This window comes from Poecilia formosa, unplaced genomic scaffold, assembly GCF_000485575.1.
Source record: "Poecilia formosa unplaced genomic scaffold, Poecilia_formosa-5.1.2 Scaffold59, whole genome shotgun sequence".
Lineage (NCBI taxonomy): Eukaryota > Metazoa > Chordata > Actinopteri > Cyprinodontiformes > Poeciliidae > Poecilia > Poecilia formosa.
Window position 1 is genome coordinate 310,203 of NW_006799998.1, and position 19,433 is coordinate 329,635.

Below are 19,433 nucleotides of genomic sequence, written 5' to 3' on the forward strand. Positions count from 1 at the left end.
TGTCAACTGTATTACTTTGCAAAGGGGAAGGAATATTTCTGCATTCATTACTAGAAACTTAATTAGACTTTGTAAAATACTTTGTCAACGAGTGAAGCTTATGTTAAAAAGTATTTATGTCCACGTACGTGTGAAATAAGCAAACGTGTCAGTGTGGGGGGGGGGGGGGGACCAAAAGTACGATATGAAAGTTCTGTTCTGTGGTTGTCCACAGGGGCCACAAGGTCAACACAGTAGCCAGCAATAACACTGATGCGCACAGCCTCGATGTATTAAAAGTTAGTTTCAGCTGTCTGCTACACATGCATCAGATTAAGATCTTGCATAAGTCAATAGTTGAACTGAAGTCACCGATCAGATCAGACATCCTTAACAATTTTGATGAGATATAAGTCACAAACCCTGATGTAGGATTGTGAAGATGCTCTACTTTTGTGATGTGTAGTTCAGAGTATTTACCTCAATGCCTTTAAGTCATTTTCAGGTCCTTCACTTCTCACACATCCACCCATCCGGTTCAAGGGATATTACTACCCTCCAGCCAACTAGCACCTTGAAATTAGCCTCTTGCACGTGTGGACACCTTCTGCTCCCAATGTCTTGCAAAAATACTTGCATCCTTTGAACTTTTTTTTTTTTTTTTTACATTTTGTAAGATTATAATTAGTGCTTCATGTGAAGTGAAAAGACACTGGTTTTCAACTTTTGTGAAAATAAGGGTCTCTGCTTCAGGCTCCTCCATAAAGGCCAGGTTTTTTTTAACAATGACTTCTTTCACTGTGGGTCTTTGCAGCTCCTCCAGAGTTACCACGGACTTCCTCACTGCTTCTCTGAGTAATGCTCTCCTTCCCCTTCTTGTCAGCCATATCTTGTGTCATATGTCATTTCTCTTTCCATGAGATGTTCAGAGTTTGAAGTATTATTGTATTATCGAACCACAGTTTTAAGATGTTTAAAACATTTTTAAGTCATTTTTTTTTCTGCCATTTCCCAATTATGCTCTACTTATTGTTGCCTCATCATATAAAGTAACATGAGAGTTTCTTTCCCTCAAGGCACACTATATATTTATTTATGTTGCAAACTAAGGATACATGTTCTATATAGATTCATTCACAGGAGACATGCTCTCTAGTCAGAGAGGTGTTTTGGGCGTGTGAACTCAGAGCTCTGCCAGCTGCGGTTGGAGCTGCTTGGTCAAGGTTGGACAAGCCGAGGGTGTGTGCTCCGTTATGCTTTGCTGACTTTTGGAAACAGATGTGTAATTAGCAAGCTCTGATGTGTGGGACCTAACAGTTTCTGGATACTTAACTTCTTCCTTTGCTTGCCAAAATGTCTTGCGTATACTTGGATATTTCCGTTGCCTGTTCCTTAAAGTGTTTCCTCTGCTGCTGCTTTGTTTCTTATTTCAGAGTGAACCATTTTCCTCTTTTTTTTTCCTTCCTACCTCCCCTCCGTATCTCATATTACCATCCCTCCTTTCATTTTGCTTGTAAATTCATTTTTTTCATGATCAATTATGCCATCATGAAACATCTGAAAAGTTAGGCTAGTTATGTAAGTTTCCAAAATAATCGTACAATGTGTAAGACTAAATGAACTGCAGGTTTCACTGAACTGTCAACTTCTCATTGTTGCCATCTTCTGTGTTTATTTTCTTTTGAAACATTAAATAAGCTAATTCATTTGGCTCCACTAAACAGCTTTCCTGTAATGTGCAGCTTTCATCCATTGAAACATCGCAGGCTATTCTGATCTTTAATTCAGTTTCTTTGTCAGACGTCGGATTTATTCCTTCAAACAGTCAATCAGCAAATGTGAAGCAGTGTAATGTTTGGAGAGCAGCAGCTTGCTCCCATCCATGCACAACATTGTTGGCCATTGCTGGGGTTGAGACGTGATCATTGCCATCTGCCGATGCGGAGGAGGCGTTTACCGGAGCACCTTTGATTACACTGTGACCTAAAGCTATTACAGGCCTCGCTCCTTCAGTTGATCCTCTGCGGAGGTGAAGCGGCAGTCTTGAAGGTTTTGTTTGCTTATCCTCTGTCTGTTAGTTTATTGATGGAATCTGAAGTGTTAGGATTACGTGTGGCACAGGTGTTTTGATGTGCATCAGCAAGTCTTTTCCTCAGAAATTGCATTGCTAAGAAACACCTCGGCAGACACGTTTTGAAAAGAGCAAGCTTGAAACAGAAACAAAATATTCCCATCTTGCTAATTGAAAATGATTCGTGTTCATAAGATTTCAAATGTTATGCTTGAATCATCAGAACATGTCAGGTTAACATCAGTATTCCAGCATCTTTGTTTTATCCATCCTTTCGTTTAGGTTAGACCGTCTTACTGGAGCTTCATCCTTTTGAAAATTGAATCATTTCAGTTTTGCTCATGTAAACCTGAAATGAAACTGATGGCAGTTTTTGTCATGCTTCTTACGGAAACACTTGTGGCCTCTATGTTTTACAAAACTTCTCGCTCTCTTTCTTGATTCGTTCTTTGTGTCTCGCCTTCTCACTCTCTTCTGATGTGATTGGTTATACAGGAAATGGCTCTGATAGCTTCCTGAGGAAATTACACCCACTTCCTGTCTGTATGGCTCTTTATTTGCCAGAGCTTTTTTTCTTTTTTAGTCTGTGTTGAGGCGCCCAAGGGTGGAGCTGCTGAAGTGGTGGGTTGGCAGCAGCAGCAGCTCTGGTAGGAATCCCCTGGTCACAGTTAATGAGGGTCTCTGGCCTGATGAATGAGGCAGATAAGCAGCAGCCGCAGTGCAAGCTGTCCGAGCTGCAGCCATCAACTGCCGCTCTATTTTTAGATGCTGCACTTAGAGCTCAATTCAGTCACAACTTCAAACACATCTCTGCATCTCAGAAACTGAAAGATGTGCTAATGAGAACATGTTTTGTTTAGGCTATTGTGTTGCTAGCAAACAAAGGAAAGCACAGAGTAGAACACATGGGAACATATAAGAGATCTTCTAATAACTGCATCAAAATTCATTTTAATATTAAAACAAGCATAGGGTTCGACGAGGAATTTAAAAGCAGGTATACCCGGTAATGCAATGCAATTCCTTTTCTAGCTGTAACATGCTTATGCCTAATAGCCCGAAAAGCCCCTGAGCTACAGTAAATTAAGAGGATAAGTGTAATTCTTCAGCTAGGGTGTGTCACAATCCCTGATAATCATATCAGCCTGGGATAATTAGGCCTGCTTGTTGTTTTTAATGGAATCAGAAACTGTTAGACCTGCTCAGTTGGGCTGCAAGTTGTCTTGCAACAAAGGTCAAACGGGTCAATACTTACTCAATCTGCCAGAGTTTGAGTCATAACCCTACGTCTGACTCAAACTTTAGTAAACGTTGGCCATTAGGACAAAAAAAAAACAAAAAAAGGAGAAGTGAGCAGGTCATACGCTTCCAGATCCAAGAGTAGAACTGAATGATCGATTTTTACCCTGATCTTCTGTTGTCATTCATGCACGGCTTGCAACATATCTGACTCCTCAGTCATCTGCTGCAAACTAAGGGTGCATCAGATGACTAATGCAGGTGTTTAGTTGGGTGCAACTAAACACCTGCATTCAATTCAAAGCTGAGTGGTTTGCAGGTTTTGGGTGGTTTAGTGTAGTGCATGCGTCATCAGTGCATGCACTACTGCAATTGCAAAGGTTTGCATAAATGCAGTCTGCTATTTGATTATCTATTGACCTTTGCATACCAGCAATATATCTATCCGCTGAGTGAAGGTCCATCCAGCAGGACTGGCATGCACATTTTGAATGTGGTGCACTTAATATAATATTTTATAAAATGTTGCACCCGGCACCATATTCTTATTGCAATGATTGCTGCAATTTGATTGTGCTGCTCTAATTGCAATATTTATGAATAATAAGAGTTTCATAATATTCCTAAAATTGTGCATCCTAATTAAAACAGAGAAACACTTTTAGAGCTTATCATCTTACACTGTAATCGCACGACTGAAAATTTTTTTATCTTAGTTTTTGCATACTTTATTATTAGTGCTGCACTGAGGCTGTGAACAGGGTTCAGTTTTGCTGCTGACAGGTCATTTTATGAGAACTTGCGGTATCCTTTTAGGTTAGGTTGTGTCCTGATACTGGTAATTGGTGCTAGCACCACTTTGTCACTCGCCTGTCTCACAGTCACTGTTACGCAGTTACATCTTGACTGAGAGCTATTAGCCTCTACTACTACTGAGGTATGGGTGCTGCAGAGGCCCACATTTGGGCGAGGGGCACAGTTTGGCCCCTAATCCTGTCCAGATCAAAAGGGTTTTACCTTAGCGTCCGATTGTTTTCACAGTTCCACAGTGGCTAAGGGATTTATGTAAGAGTTGATGTAAGAGTTGGTGGGTTATCATTAGCCTGCGCTGACCCTGTTGGAAATATTTAATACTAAACTCTGCTGCCATTCAGTCTAAATAAAGAGGCAGCTGCTTATTTTAGCTTGCCTTCATACTGTATTAGACCTCAGCAATGGAGAAGGAATGTTCTTATAAAGACCAGTTGTCACACACACCCACCGGTACACCAGCAGCCTCCACACACACGCACACGTGCACACACACACACACACGCACACACACACACACACACACGTATGAGCGTAGTCTTAGCTCAAATACACACAAAGGCAAACACGCTTGATGGCTATCATTACATTGATGCCACCTGACATTTAGTTAGTAGTGGAATGTGATGGGAGGGAGGAGCAGGGGTCAGCTGCCGACTCTCAGGAACACCACAGTTGATCTCTGCACTTCTGGGACTGAATACTGCGTGCACGCTGCATGAGCCAGGAGGAGCCCCAACCGTGGAGAGCTGATGCCAACTTTGATGTAATTGTGAGGGGATGGAGAAATAAAGTCTGCTCAGTGTTGAAACTCACACTGTCTCCATCTGTTGTCCGAACCGTGCCATATGCTGGAATGTACCACACGGTCCAGTTTAGTTAGAGCAGGAGCTGCTGCTCTGTAGAAGGGAACTGACCTTCTTCACTTCCCTTCGAGTAGCCACAATCAGCTTCCTGCCTGCTCTAATTTCCCTCTAAGAAAACTTAAATGTATTACGGATTCACTGAAATAAACCAAGACGCAGCAATAATAAGGGGCTGGCTTCAGAATCTCCTATAATGAGGGGACTGAAATGCTGAGACATGCTGCATGGAAACAGCAGCATGCTTTCCTCCATGTTATCTAAGCTTTTCCATTATACTTAGAATTCAGGAATAACTGAAACTGAAATGCTTCACCGATCTTTATCCCACTGAGAGCTGTAATTCTTGGTCAGTTTATTCACTTATAAATGATCCATGTTAATTTTTTTTATTTTATTTTACTTGGATCAGCCGATTTTAGAGTGAAGTTGCCCCCATACATTCTTTAAAAACAAGTGATGTAAAATATTTGCAGTTGGTTTGTGCTAGAAAAATTAATGCCTAGTCATTTTACAAATATTTCAAAAAAGTTTAAGGGTAGTTTTTTTTTTCTACACACCATGTGTGTATACATACTACATGTGTCTGTTGATGATGTATTTGGCTTTTTATTCATTTTTAAAGGAAAGCTCAAAAGGATAAAACTGAGGACCTTTGCTGTACCCCATTCAGCCTTAATGATATTTGATGGTCTTGCTTTCTCTCGCTCTGTTGCAGCCTGAATGAACTGTAGATATGCTGACAAAACTCCAGTTTTCTTTACAAGCTCACTAATAACAAAATAGCTAGGTTTTGTTCTTTATCACCCATTAATAATTACCACTGAAGACACCTGGTGGGTCTTTTCACTTGCATGAAGAAGTAATGATTTTTCAGATTCCACAAATCAAGGTATATCAGGCTTTAAAATCAACAACAACAAAAAAAACAAACTTTTATCTGATTCCTCTAAACATCCCCAACAAAAACACTAACTAGATGTTCAAAAAATAAATATTTATTTTTGCAACTACACTGATCTAAAAATAGTGAATGCTAGTAACTTATCTGTATTTTATAATTTCTAAAGAGGCTTTATTAGAAGGTTAAGAAGAAAATTAATTCACTGAAAAAATGCAACAGGTCGCCAAATAATTTGTCTTTTTTTGAAGAACATGGCAAGTGCAGTTATTTTGACCTGAGTTAAACTTATAGGGTGTCATGTGAACAACAATTCCTATCCTGGACTGAAATCACTTAAGCTGTCTGAAGGTTTTCTGTTTGCTTCACTTCATCTTTTAAAGGAGTTTTAAAGAAAAGCATTTTACCTTTCAACCAGGAAAAAGTCACATTTTGAAGAAGTGTCTTTACTTCAGTGTTGTTGTGTTTGTGTATGTCTCTGCAGATGTGCAGCTTTTGCTGCCACAAGCCTGTGACTCTCTCTGTTTAGCTAACCCCTCCTCCGCAGCTGGCCTTTGTCAGCATGCAGCCCACTGTATACGGTCATAAATGAACCCATTTTCTCTCTCTGTCTCCCAGTTCCACTTTCTGTCTCCCATGCCACCAGTTCTGTTGAAGTCATGCACAAGAAGACCTCTGCTTGGCCCCAAAGCATTTATGAGAGCTACCACATCGCTGTACAAATACACTTGATCAAAGTCACATATCCAGTCTTGCAGGATCACCCTTTCAGGTTTCCCCAGAAATCAAGTGAATTTTTTTGTTGTTGTTGTTGTTCCCTCGTAATCAGCTGAAGTAACTGCAAATTCATTTGTATAATTAGACTTGTGCACTCATCGGAAAGTTTTTTTCTTTTAGGTGCTTCACATTTTCTTAATGCGTTTGTTTTTTTTCTATTTCTTTTTAATTATTTAATTCAGTTCAATTATCTTTAACTATACTGCCCTAATTCACAACATACCATCTCAAGGTACTGTACAAAAAAGTAATTTTAGTTCAATCAGTACATACTTTCAAATTGATCCTAGTCATCAAACCGTGCATCAAGTTCAGCTCATTATTCAAATTAATTTATAAGGCTTTCTATAAAGAGACCCAGCAAATTGCATCAAATCAGTAATTTGTAGCATTAGCTTCTCCTGGACAAGCACAAAGTGACAGCAGACAATTGCTTCCTTTGTGTTTTTGACTTTACAGCGATCCCTCATATTTAGCATGCATGTAGTGACAGTGGAGAGGAAAAAACCCCTCCAGCACAACCAGGCCATCTGCCACAACCGAGAAGACCTAATAGTTATTGAAGAAGCAATGTAGAAGTACTTTTTAGTACTTTTACTTTACTGAAAAGTAAAAACAAAAGTGTTGTTTTTTTTGTTGTTATCTTAGCCATTGTCCTTCGCCAGGAGGATTTCAGAGTCAAACAGAATGCCACTATTCATTTCATTATGCGTAAATGTGTATCTGCCATTTAGCCCCCAGAACAATTGATTTCAATGTTTTTGTAATGCAGGGTGAGAATTAATACCCTTTATTTTATGATTAGGAACTCTGCAAAGAAATGTATATGCCAATCAGGCATAATAATGTTCCTGTTAGTGTGTGTATCCCCTGTTGGTGCTAAAATAGAACTTGATGAACTGCCTTCACCAGATCCTTGAAACTGTGTTGTGGTACTTGGCATTAAAATGTTAGCGTCAGATCCTTTAAGTCCAGTATGTTGTGAGATGGAGTTTCTTTAGATTTCATACTTAATTTAATTGAGATCTGGAGTATTTGGATGTCAGATGAGCACCTTTCACTTGTGCTTCTCTGATCATTCTTCAACCATTTTTGCATTTTAGCAGGAAACTGTATGCTGCTGAAATAAGACACAAGCAATGGGGAATACTGTCTTTATTAAATTGGGTACATGGTGGCCAACAGTGCTTAGGTAATGGGACTTTGTCAAAGTAAGATCCACATGGATCTAAGCAAAACATTACCCAAAGTATTGTACTGCCAAAGCCAGCTTGGCCTTTTCCTGTACTGCATCCCGGTGCCACATGTTCCAGAGGAAAGTGTTCATGTTTCATCGGACCAGACCGTCTTCTTCCATTGCTCTGTTCTCCATTTCTGATGCTCACATGCCCATTTTGGCTCTTTCAAAAGTCTACAGGATTCAGCATGGAAACCCTAACAAATCTGCGTTAATGCACTCCCATGTGCAACGAACTGTAATGCAATGTTTGCTTTATTGGGACACCTTTTGATCTGAACCACCCATAACTTCTTTGGCAATTTGAGCTACAGAAGTTCAGTTGTTGAATCGGACCGCATGGACCTTCATTTCTTACAGGCATAAGACTTTATTGCCCCTGACCACATCACTGTTTCCCTACTGCTCCTTACTTGAAACGCTTTTCATGAATCTGGAGTACTGCAGACTGAGAACACCACATAAGGACTCACGTTTTGTCGATGTCCTCACTCAGTCATCAAGCCCTTAAAATTGGATCCTTTCGAGCTAACGTAAATCCTCATGCTGGCCCATTTTTCCTGCTTTTACTACTTTTAACTTTCGGGGGTAAAATATTCACTTGCTCGTTAATCCAGCTCAGCCACTAAAAGTTACAAAAACAGATAATTCATCTTAACTACTTGTCTTTCAGGGGTCATATTGTTATGCCTATTGTTATGTAGTGCTTCTAGTCATCCAGATATGTGTTGTAGTTTACCTGGTATATTATATTAACTTCCTCAATCCTGAACAAAAGGGTTCTCTCATTTTCATCCCAGCTGCTGCAGCGTTCGTGACTCCCTGCAAGAAGTTCCAGTTTTATTCATTAGCCTGCAGGACAGGTTACCTAATGTCTTAAATTAGCTCCAGCCCTTTCAAAAGGAAGCACCATCTTATTAGTTTTAAGAGTGTGCATCAGTGACCGAGCCTATAAAGATGAAATGCATCTATGGTTAATGCTACGGTAGTAGAGGGATGAAAGCTGACTTTTATTGTGTTCTTCTGTACGCATCTGCATATGCCATGTGGTGTGTGTGTGTATTTAGAAACCCTGAAAGGCAAACATGTTCTTTATTACAATTTCAATTAGAGTAATCTTTTCTAAGAGTTTGTTTGTTAGTTATTAACTACAGTGGCTGCATGAAAATGAGCAAATAAATCAGGTTATTTTTAGGTAAAAGATTTTCCACTTATGCATTTTATTAAATTATTTTTGGCTGCTTTCACATGTTGCATATGATGTTGCATTTTCCACATAATGTAACTTGTTTTAAAAATGGATTTGCAAAAAAAAAAAAAAATTCTAATTTTGCAAGATCACTTGCAAAATTTAAAGAAGTTAAGTGAGAGGTAATTTGGAGATTTTTCTAAACGGGATTCGATCACGAGTTATTTAACATTTGGGTTTTTGGATCTTTGTGTACATATTACATTTCAGCTTAAAGTCCACCGCTCTTCTGTGATGACTATCAAGCGCTGGCCAAAAGCTCCGGCAGAGTCTCATAATGTACGACAGCAAGGCAACACTCTGAACCATGCAGGACGACAACTAGACGTTGCTGTTGTACAGGAACGTCTTTGTTTTTAGGCTCTATTGTTAAGCCCTCCAGATGGAACAGAGCTTGGGAAAGACACCGTAATGCTTCCCAGCCTTTCCCTAATGTCTTTATGGACAGCACTGTCCTTTCTGATGAGGCTACAGAGGTTGGTTAAATTCTCCACCAACTCAAGTGGTGCTCCTTTCATCTGGATTCTGTTGAGGGGGAATTTATGCACATCTCTTGAGTTTTGGAGCTGTTGATGTTAAGTCTGACCTGTCTGGTGTGTTTGTTGATTCTGTCAGTTTCGGATTGTATGCTACAGTGGCTTGTTTGTGGAAGAGCAAGGTCATCTGCAAAGTCAAGGTCTTCCAACTGAGAGGACAAAGTCCACTGAATGCCTCTGGGTTTGCTTGCTGTTGTGTTTGTTGTGGTCCAGTCTATTGTAAGTTGGAAGAGACCCCCCGTCTCACTTCAGACTGTACATAAGAACGCTGTCCTCACATTTTTCATATCAGATTTTAGTGATGGCAATTATACTTATTACTGGTTCTTCAAAAGATAGGTTTTGAACTGGCTTAGACAAACTCTGGGCTCACATCCAATTGAGATGCTGCTTATGCTAGAAAGCCCCCCTGGCCCCCCAAACCCCAGTGAGGCTAAAATAAATCAATTTTGCAAAAAGAGTGGACTATATTTTCTCTACAGTGACAGCATTTGCTCCCAAATGGTTGCCACAACCACTTAGTAGGTATAGGGGCACACACGTTTTCTCTTAGCGCCAAGTTGGTAAGGACAGCATGTGTTGTAATTGAGAACTGCATCTGGCTACCTATGATAATGAAATTTGTTTGATCTGAAAGATTTAAAGCATGACAGCCAAAGCTAAAATTGGTAAGAAGCAAATGCCTTTTCTTGGCACTCTACACATCACACCTCCGTCTTTCTTTTTCAGCGTCACCAAGTTCTTACACTGTGCCCACTGTTGTCACCCAGCGTTGTACGGTTTACCTTTTTGATGTGTGTTTGGGTGTTCCCTGCTGGCGGCTCTGGGTCTGTGGCCTTCAGAGGACTGAATACAGGAGCTCTGTTTTGTTTGTGTGTTTTGGGGAAGGGGAAGTGGTGAATGGTGTAAAGGGTGGAGGTAAGTTTGTCACATGTTCCAAAGCCTTCCCCCCCTATTCATTGATTTCAAAGAGAAGGGTTGGCCTAAACCTTTATTTTCAGATTAACTCAGTGCCGTTTTTAGATCCTTGCTGTTACGTTATGACATCTACAGGAGAACTGTTTGCTGAGTTGTATGTTGAGTAAGAACTTGCTGTTGCCCGAGTCAAAACGTTTGCTCCTGAGCTCAGCAAATAACCTAACGGTAACAGCATATAAGCTACAGGTATCTTTGCAGTTTGATAATGTTGAATGTTTTGTGTTTTAGCAAATGGTACTGAAATCGATGGGTCTTTTTGCTAATCTGACAAATTAAATCCTGATACATTTTTTTGATTTTACACTTGGAAAGTTCCCTGCGTTCTGTCTCCTGTCTGGCTTACCATTTACCTCTGCTTAGCAATGATCTATTGAATCAAAAGATTAAGATGTGTAATGAAGATCCAAATATTTACTAAGCATTTTTGTTTTCCACCGTTTTCTTCTTCTGTCTCTCCATAGCAGGGTTTGTTTGGAGCTCAGCGCTCTAAGCCAGCCATGAGCATCATCGGGGCTGAAGATGAGGACTTCGAGAGCGATTTAGCAGATGTGAGTGAAGTGCAAGAGAAACTGTTGAATCTAACTGTATCATTACTTTTAGCTTAAGTTTGTAATTCTTCCATCTTCTTGTCGCTCTTCCGTTGCTCGTCGCAGTCAGCAGATGACAAATGCCCGCACTTCGACAGCATCGACTTGTTGAAGAAACGGCCAACTCACCTGCTGGTGTTCATGCAGCATGTCATTCTCCAGTTTGACCCTGCGCCCTTGGTGAGAACCTAGCATCTCGTGTACAGAAGATACACTTTTGATGGATTAGGGGGTTACAGATGTGTTTACATTTTTTTAAAAGCTGAAAGATGTTTCACTTTACAGCCTGAGTTATTTCAAAAGGTTGGAGTGTTTAGAGATTCACTCACTTTTCACACATCGATGTAGATTCCGCGTAATAATGTCAGGGATTTGGTTTGAAGTTTGCAGGTATTTAGTGGAGTTATGTCTGTGCCGATGCAGACAGGAAATGAGGGCGGAAGATTGGGGTTGGGGACAGTCGTGTACAGTAGATTCCCACAAATGAATCGCCCTGGCCTTTGCTTCTGTATGTCTGTGAGGAATTTAATCTAAATAGAAATATATTTGCTGCAAAATATAGTTCCTAAATACTGTTAATATATGAAAGTGAATGATACAGAGGGCCTTAAGTGATTTTATGTCTTTTCTGCTCAACACATTTTTTTTTTACTTTTTTATATATTAAAAAATTGCACAAGAACAAAATTCCATACCAGACAAGTGATCTGTAATAGAAAATTAATAACATGAGTGTCACTAAATAGATAACAAAATAATCACCAGAGTTATTTTGGAATTGCAAAAAAACTGAGAGAAATTATAGAAAAAAAACACTTGCTGTTTAATTACATATTTATTTATTATTCTAAAATCTAAGAAAAAAATCAATTCTTTTTAACTAACCTAAAACATATATATATATATATATATATATATATAACTTTATCTTTACACTGTGTTAAAGAAAAATGATTGACCTTCAATTTGTTTGTCATTTTTTATTAACCTTTAATAGAAAAACACCCTTTGTTGTTACATGTTGCCTTTTTGCTCATTTTAATTGATTTATTATGTCTTCCTTTTACTGACAGCTGTCCACAGACCTCAGACATATCCAATGCCAAATCTGTAAAGTGCAGTGAACTGAATCCCCCTCTGCCTCACCTTCTCATTCCAAGAGTGTAGAGGAATTTACACTGCAGGCTAAACACAGAAATACCCTCTCTAGAGCATGCTTTGTCTGTTTGCTCTGTGTTACTTTGGAAAAAGGCAGGACTCCCCAAAAAAGATGTGCTGTCTTTGGATATAAGTGGCTTATTTTTTATCTACTTATCTTTATCAAAAATACGACTTTGTACTGATAACGTTATCCTCATGTTGTTTAATTACTCTCTGCACTCTTAAAATATATACTTTTTCTTCTTGTTGTAAAGTAACTTTTTTAATTTCTCCTGGAAAATAATCCAGTTCTGCCTTAAGTGGGTTTGGATTTAACCTTTTACCTTTGCCCTACTTTTTTTTTTTTCTCATGGATCTATGAAGTGTAAATGGAGCACTTGCTCGCCTTTGACTCTTTCATACTCTGTGAAAATCTGTTGCAGCAGACAAGGTTAGTTGAATAATTCAGCCCTACGTTTGGGAATTAGAGTCTGTGGAAGAGGAGTAACTTATACACTGGAGTTTTCCACAGACTGATGAAGTGCTCTTTTCAAAGTTTGGAAAGTCTCACTTTGCAGATTTACAGGATTAGTTCCTTTGGATTGCTGTGCATAAAAAGAAGTCGAAAGGTGCAAATTGTCTCAAATTTCACTTGTTATAACCACGATATTCATGAAAGGGCATCCAGTGATATTTTCTTTGCATTTCAGCATACTTTTTATTGTTCGTTACCTATTTGCATTGTTCAATGTTTCCATCCATTATTCATCTGTTTGTCCGTCTGTCCATTCATCCACTCATTTGTACATCTGTCCTTCAATCCACCCATCATTCGCCCATCGATCCATCGGTTCTGCCATCTATCATCTATGTCTGCCTTTCCACCATCTACCTATTCATTTGCTCATCTATACATTCATTTACTTGTCAGTCCTCTGTTAACTATCCATCCATTCACCTGTCCAGTCATCTGTTTATCCATCTTCCATCCATTTACCCACCCTTTCAACTTCACTGATTTGAGAGCTCTGTTTGCGCAAGTATCAAATATGTTCAGTAAACATAATACACTCTAAAAATTAAGTATTGCTCGTTCGTGTAGCTGACATAGAGCCTGCAGATTGCAAAGACATTACATAACAAGAATAAAGAATCACTGTCATAGTTGCTAGAGTGTAAAATTGTTAGTTTATGTCTGACACGTCTGGTTTGTCAGTGATTTTTAGGATTTATGATGAATATTAAAATGACTTCTTCCATCAACAGCTGTTGCAAATGTCAGACTAAAAAGTTGCTTTGTTTTCTGCCTCCTTCACAGTTGTGTTATCTTCACGCTGACATCGTGAAGAACCTCAATGCCAGAGACACCAAGAAACAGTTTCCAGAGTTCTACAACAACTTCCTGGAGAAGGGTGCTGTAAGTAAAACGCTACATTTTTTTCTGCCAAAAAAAAAAAAAAAAGAATTAAGATGAAAGCAGATTCCAGAAATCTGTAGACAAATGAAAGAGTAAAAGGAATAATAGTAAACACCTCAAAAACCTGTCACTTAACTATTTGCAATTAAACAAGAACAGTTAGCTTGAATGGGACAGTGGTGCATCGGCATTGCACTTGGCCGAACTGCTAATGTTTGGTTAGGTTGTGATGAAAACAAAACAAAATCTGTAGTAGCAAGAAAAGAACTGGACTGTTAGCCAACAGCCCATAGTCCTCTTTTCAGACAAAGGTACATTTTCCATTACATTTGGAAATCAAGGTCTGATACGCTGGACGAAGAGCAGAGAGGCAGAGAGTAAAAGTTGCAGTGTGAAATTTCTACATCCAGTGAAGATTTAGGGAGCCGTGTCATCTGCTGGTGTTGGTCTGCTTTGTTTTATCCATTAATAAGTCTGCACAGCCGTGAGAGCACTTCACGCTTTGCTCACTTTCCCCTAGCAGGTCTTGCCACCTGTCCACTCTGATGATTTCTTTTTCTTATTTAATATTCAAATATTCCGTGAAATAACATTCTTGATTTTCATTATGTCGGGGCCAGAATCATTGAAGCAAACGGTAATAAACCCTTATTATGCATGAGTGGAAGTATTCCAATTTCCACTCGCGTGTAATAAAATCAGTTTCATTTCTTTTAAACTAAATTCAATAATATGCAACATTATTTAGATGTACCTGTCATGTCCTGCTCTGATAAGAGAGCAGTACTCGGTGTGACCAGGAGTTTGTTTGCTTGTTCCTAACTGTGTGTGTGTCATCTGTGTTTGCTCTCTGGTCTCTATCAAAGCAGCTGCCCTCTGTATCTTTTTGTTTCCCCCCTGCTCACCTGACCTTTCTCACTTCTCCTCTTCACCTCCTCCTCAGACATCTCTCAGACTCCACTTATTAGTCAACTCTGCTCTCTCTCTTCATGTGTCCTCTAACCTTTCAACTTCCTGTCGGGATCGTGGGAAAACCCCCCGAGGAGGAATTATTCGTCATAGGTCTCAAGCTTAAAAATAAATAAATAAATAAAAGCAGCATTGTGGTGATCCTCCAGCCTCAAAGTTGGACTATTTAGTTACTTTTATCCACATAAGAGCTTCGCAGCTCTTATTATGGATATGCTTTTGCTTCCTACTTTGATAGGTTTTGTTTTCATTGCTGGTGTTGAAATGACCCCTGGTGGAGAAACACAGCAATTGCACCATATCAGTTCTGTAGGTCTTTAATGATAATTTGGCCATTACCAGGCCTTGAAACGATTTAAATCTAATCTCAGGTTTGCAAAAGCACACATCACAGATTCAATCAAGTCATAACAATGTTTCACTCACTTACACAAATCTAAGTACAATTGATCAGACTATTGTTTTTTTAATGCCAGAAATGTATATTTAAATAGTTGGCAGATGATTTTCTTTTTTTCGCTCTTTAGTTTTTGTTTTTTTTAAATTAGAAAAAGTTAATTAGCCGTCCATAATTCTTCTGCAGCAGAAAACCCACATAGTGTCTTTATTTGCTGTAAATGTGAGAAGGTTTTAAGAACTTAAAACAGCCTCAGTTTTAAAAAGGTTATATGGATTTATGCATAACTTTTTATAAGCCTTTGAAATGTTCTAGATATATGCAAAAACTATAATTCTTTAGAATTTAAATCCAGTTACTTTTTACCATTTTTATTTGATGTTCATTACAGATTCTCAGAGTGTCGATGCCATCCAGTTTATCCTTTGAATTGGGTAGGTCAATATATATATATATTTTTTTAGCTATTACAAATGTTGAAGGTTTTTTTATTTGTGGATTGTAGCTTTTCTTTCAGGAAGTGTTAATTATTCTAAACTCTGCTGCTCCTTTTCCAAGACCGAACTCGCCCAGAATTGCTGTCAGATGACACCCAAAGGCGTTACGCTGCAGATGTCCAGAAATTTCAAACTGCAGAAGTAGCCAAACAGCTGGAAGATTTCAGGTAAACCTCTTCTAGCTGGAACTCTGCGTTTGAACTGAAAGCAGCTGGGTTTATTATTTCCCCCTCCCATCTCCTAAGCACCATTGGGTTTAACTGTTTGACAGGGAGTTTATGGGTTATGGATTAAAATGCATTTGCTGCTTCCCATTACATTCATAATCGGTGCTCCTCTCGGTTATAAAGCCTATATGAATTTTTACAACTCTTTTTGTTGTTACAGCAACAAAGTTTTACTTTAGTTTTTGCGTCTTTCCATGTTCTAAGTACTGTACGTCTGCTTCCTGTATTATCTACTGTGACAAACGTCTCCCTTAACAGCCTTTGCCTGTTTTGTTTTTTTGTTTGTTTGTTTTTTTTCCTTACACAGGCAAAAAAGGATGATGGGTATGACCCTCTGTGAGGAGCAGGTGATGGACGTGGAGAATCACTATCCCACTGACCGCGTCCCGTTGGATATGAAGGAGAAGTCTGTGGCCGAGAATCTGTTGGAGAAGATGTTTGATTCACAGTAAGTGGCTTTTTTCTTTCTTTGTCAAGCGTTACTTCACATGTTGAGCTTTTTTTTGATGTTCTGCACAGACGACGAGTTTGAGGCTCATTTTCTACTGAATTTGACCAAAAACATTTGCTTCTTGCTCTCATTGAAGAGAGGGATTATGTCTGCATGAAGGGCTTTTTTTTTTTAATTAGAACGTATTAGAAGTATCAAGGCAAACATGAATTTGAAGAATAAAAGCTGTGTACAATTTCAGCCACTCTTAGGCTTTAAGATCTTTATATTGAGGTGTCAAAGTTACTGGAGTGACCAGAGTTTTTCTGTGGCTGTATGGAGCACAGCAGTACTGCCCCTCCCCCACATGTTGCTGTACACTGCCTGTATGTTGGCTGGAACAAAGGCCTCTACATTTTTCATTTGCTTTCTGGAAATATTTCCCATCACGTAAGATGCTGGCGCTGTTACAGTTTCCACACGATGACTGTCAAGGTTGACAAGCAAGGAGCGGCGTGTTTATTCAGCAGCTGAGTGCGGATCCTTCCCGGGCAGGTGGCCTGTATAATTAAGGAGCAAATATCAGCTTAAATTCGCTGTTAAACTTAGTGAAGAAGAAAACGACAAGAATGTTTAATATGCCAATTTTGAGCCACTGGAAAACTCTGGTGAAATTTATCAGCTTTAGTTTTTTTTTATTATTATTTGATTTTCAGCACAAACTATGGAGACATGCAGCACAAAAATAACAAAATGTACAGTTCAAGTAAATGTGTTGCAAAGACGGATATGTACAAATTCAACTGCTAAGAAAGAAGGAGCCAAATAAAGGCAGGTAGGACGCAACAAAGGAAAGGGAAGGAGAGAAAGAAAGGACACAAGAAGAGTAGGAAGGAACAATGTAAAGGAGGTAAAGAAGTGAGGGCACAAGGGAGGAAGAAAGTGATTTAGTACTTGAGGGAGGAAGGCAGGAAATAAAGAAAGGGAGGACAAGGGGAAGAAAGATGGTAAGAACAAGAAGAGAAGGTTTAAGGAATAAAGACTGGAAATGTAAGCAAGTAAAATCCCATATTTTTCCAGACTATTTATGAACTCTGGATACCATTTTAGTTAGTCATAAGGAAGAATCTGATAATCATCCGTCCCTAATAACATACAATTATGTTCAAAAGCTGCTCGGTGTGTAATCTTTTTGATTATCATTTAGGCATTCCTGGACGGGAATCAATAAAACTTCCAACTGTGTACGCATTCAATTTTACGCATGCATGCAATGCATTTAACCTGAAGCACAGCGGGGAATCCAGCAGCATATTAGAGGAAAAAAGAAGCTCTCGGGGTGAGAGCGTTGGCAGGAGAGCTGCGACAGAAGCACAGCAAAACAGCGTGAGAAGGAAACGAGAAGGCAGAGAGGAAAAGATGGAGGCAGGAGTGCCACGCTGGCAGGAAGGCTCTCCCTGGAGCTCAGCCAAGTGTTCGTTGGGGTGGAGGTGGGGGTCTTATGCACAACAAGAGATGCAGAGAGCAAAGGATCCTGAAGGTTATCAGTTATCAGCGTTGCTTCTGCGATGAGCAGAGAGCAGCTGAGAGTTGCCCTTGACCCCACAGCCATCAACGGTTTTTCAGACGGCGGGTCAGACAGGGAGGGAAAGGAGACCACGGAGAGGACAGAGGATTGTCTAACTTCATCCTGTCAGCAGAAAGGAGGAGGAAGTGGGAATGAAAGGAAAGGAAATACAGTGTTCACACTCTGCTGTCACCCTGTGAAAACAGGCAGGGATAGTGGAAGGAGTTTCCAAACTTTTCAAGACATTAATTCAGCTTCAGACTTGTCGGTTGGTTCAGCGCTGTTGGATGTCTGTCTCCACTGCGCAAATGATCCAACAAGCTTCTCGCTCTATTCATTCCTTCTAACAGTTGTCTCTCTATTCCTCTGCCTCCTACAATCTCCCACAATCTTGCACCCGATCACCCTCCACACGCTCCTCTCTCACTTGACCACAGCACAGTGACCTCACCCCCATTTTGTTGCTCATTGGTCTCTGTGGTGATGCAAACTAGATGGACTAGACATTTGATTGGATAATGCAGGGAAATCCCGGGGAAACCCCTCCCATTCTTTTATGTTCATCTCAAAACAGAAGGGTCGAATGTCTGCAGTCTTGCCTGCATGTTGCATCAGACAAAAACATGGTTAAATAGAGCGTTTCCGCTGTGTTGGAGCATTTCAGATTTCCCTTTTGGCAGACTCTTTTTTACCGGAGAAGAAACGTCAGCAGATATTGGGGAGACCAAAGTTTTAATTAGTGTTTGTTCTGCTTGTATAAGTATAGTTTTTTGCAAGTAGAAGGACAGACATTGTAAAACTGTTGGATGCTTTTCATTTCATGTTTTTGATCTTTTTCATTTTGTTTCTTCTTTTTTTTTTTTTGGTCTTCATTTTTTTGCGCAAACTTTAGAATATGATCAAAAGCTTTAACTCTGAGCACAACAACCAGATTGTCAGCTTTGCGTTGCATCAAGATAAACTTAGTCACTTTAAGTTCCACCGACCCAAAACAGAACTGATAATTAGTCGAGCAAGCGAACGGGAAAATGCTACTTAAAAAGAAGAGGTAAGCTGTGAATAACTCTGGTTTGCTTTTCCCACTTCTGTTGATAAGTCATTGTGTATCTGTTTCCTCTCTTTTGTTTTAGACTTACTTTTGTCCCAGATGAGGATAAGTGGTAAGTTATACCCTTTTTTTTTTAAACTCAATTTTATTAAGTTTGAAAGGTTTTCCTTAATGTTTCTTGTTTTCGTACATTGCATCTCTGCATGCTTAGCTTGGGTGTGGCCAAACCACAAGGTTTTTATGCATTCAAGCCCACCAAATGCTAATTTATAAAGCTAGCTTTGCAGAAGAGTTAACTTAATACGTATGTTTTCATTCTCTAAAACCTTACTGGTTTTATTTTTTTTTTGTATGTTTTATGATGCATTCTAAGTTTTGTTATATTTTCATTTGGATTTGACAAAGAGTGATTGTTTAAGCATGCTCTGAAGGATTTTGTAGTTTGAGTTTGTTCTGTTGTCATTGTATCCGATGGAGGATGTGCTTTCAAACAGTGTGTTGGTTCCTTATATGA

General features: G+C 39.3%; 1 protein-coding gene across 12 annotated transcripts in view; it reads left to right on the plus strand.

Moving 5' to 3' along the window:
• arhgef1 (Rho guanine nucleotide exchange factor (GEF) 1) overlaps window positions 1–19,433 on the plus strand; it is a 46,961-nt gene that overhangs the window by 11,015 nt on the left and 16,513 nt on the right. For 10 of the 12 annotated variants that reach the window (XM_007553743.2, XM_007553741.2, XM_007553747.2 and 7 more), the window contains 7 exons: window positions 11,102–11,188; window positions 11,294–11,407; window positions 13,686–13,784; window positions 15,542–15,584; window positions 15,709–15,814; window positions 16,182–16,322; window positions 19,002–19,031. In XM_007553743.2, coding sequence (XP_007553805.1) covers window positions 11,138–11,188; window positions 11,294–11,407; window positions 13,686–13,784; window positions 15,542–15,584; window positions 15,709–15,814; window positions 16,182–16,322; window positions 19,002–19,031 — 584 coding nt within the window. In that variant the 5' untranslated portion in view covers window positions 11,102–11,137. Of the gene's footprint in view, window positions 1–11,101; window positions 11,189–11,293; window positions 11,408–13,685; window positions 13,785–15,541; window positions 15,585–15,708; window positions 15,815–16,181; window positions 16,323–18,447; window positions 18,920–19,001; window positions 19,032–19,433 lie in introns of those variants that run through there. The other 2 variants (XM_007553742.2, XM_007553753.2) reach the window with 2 other exon arrangements.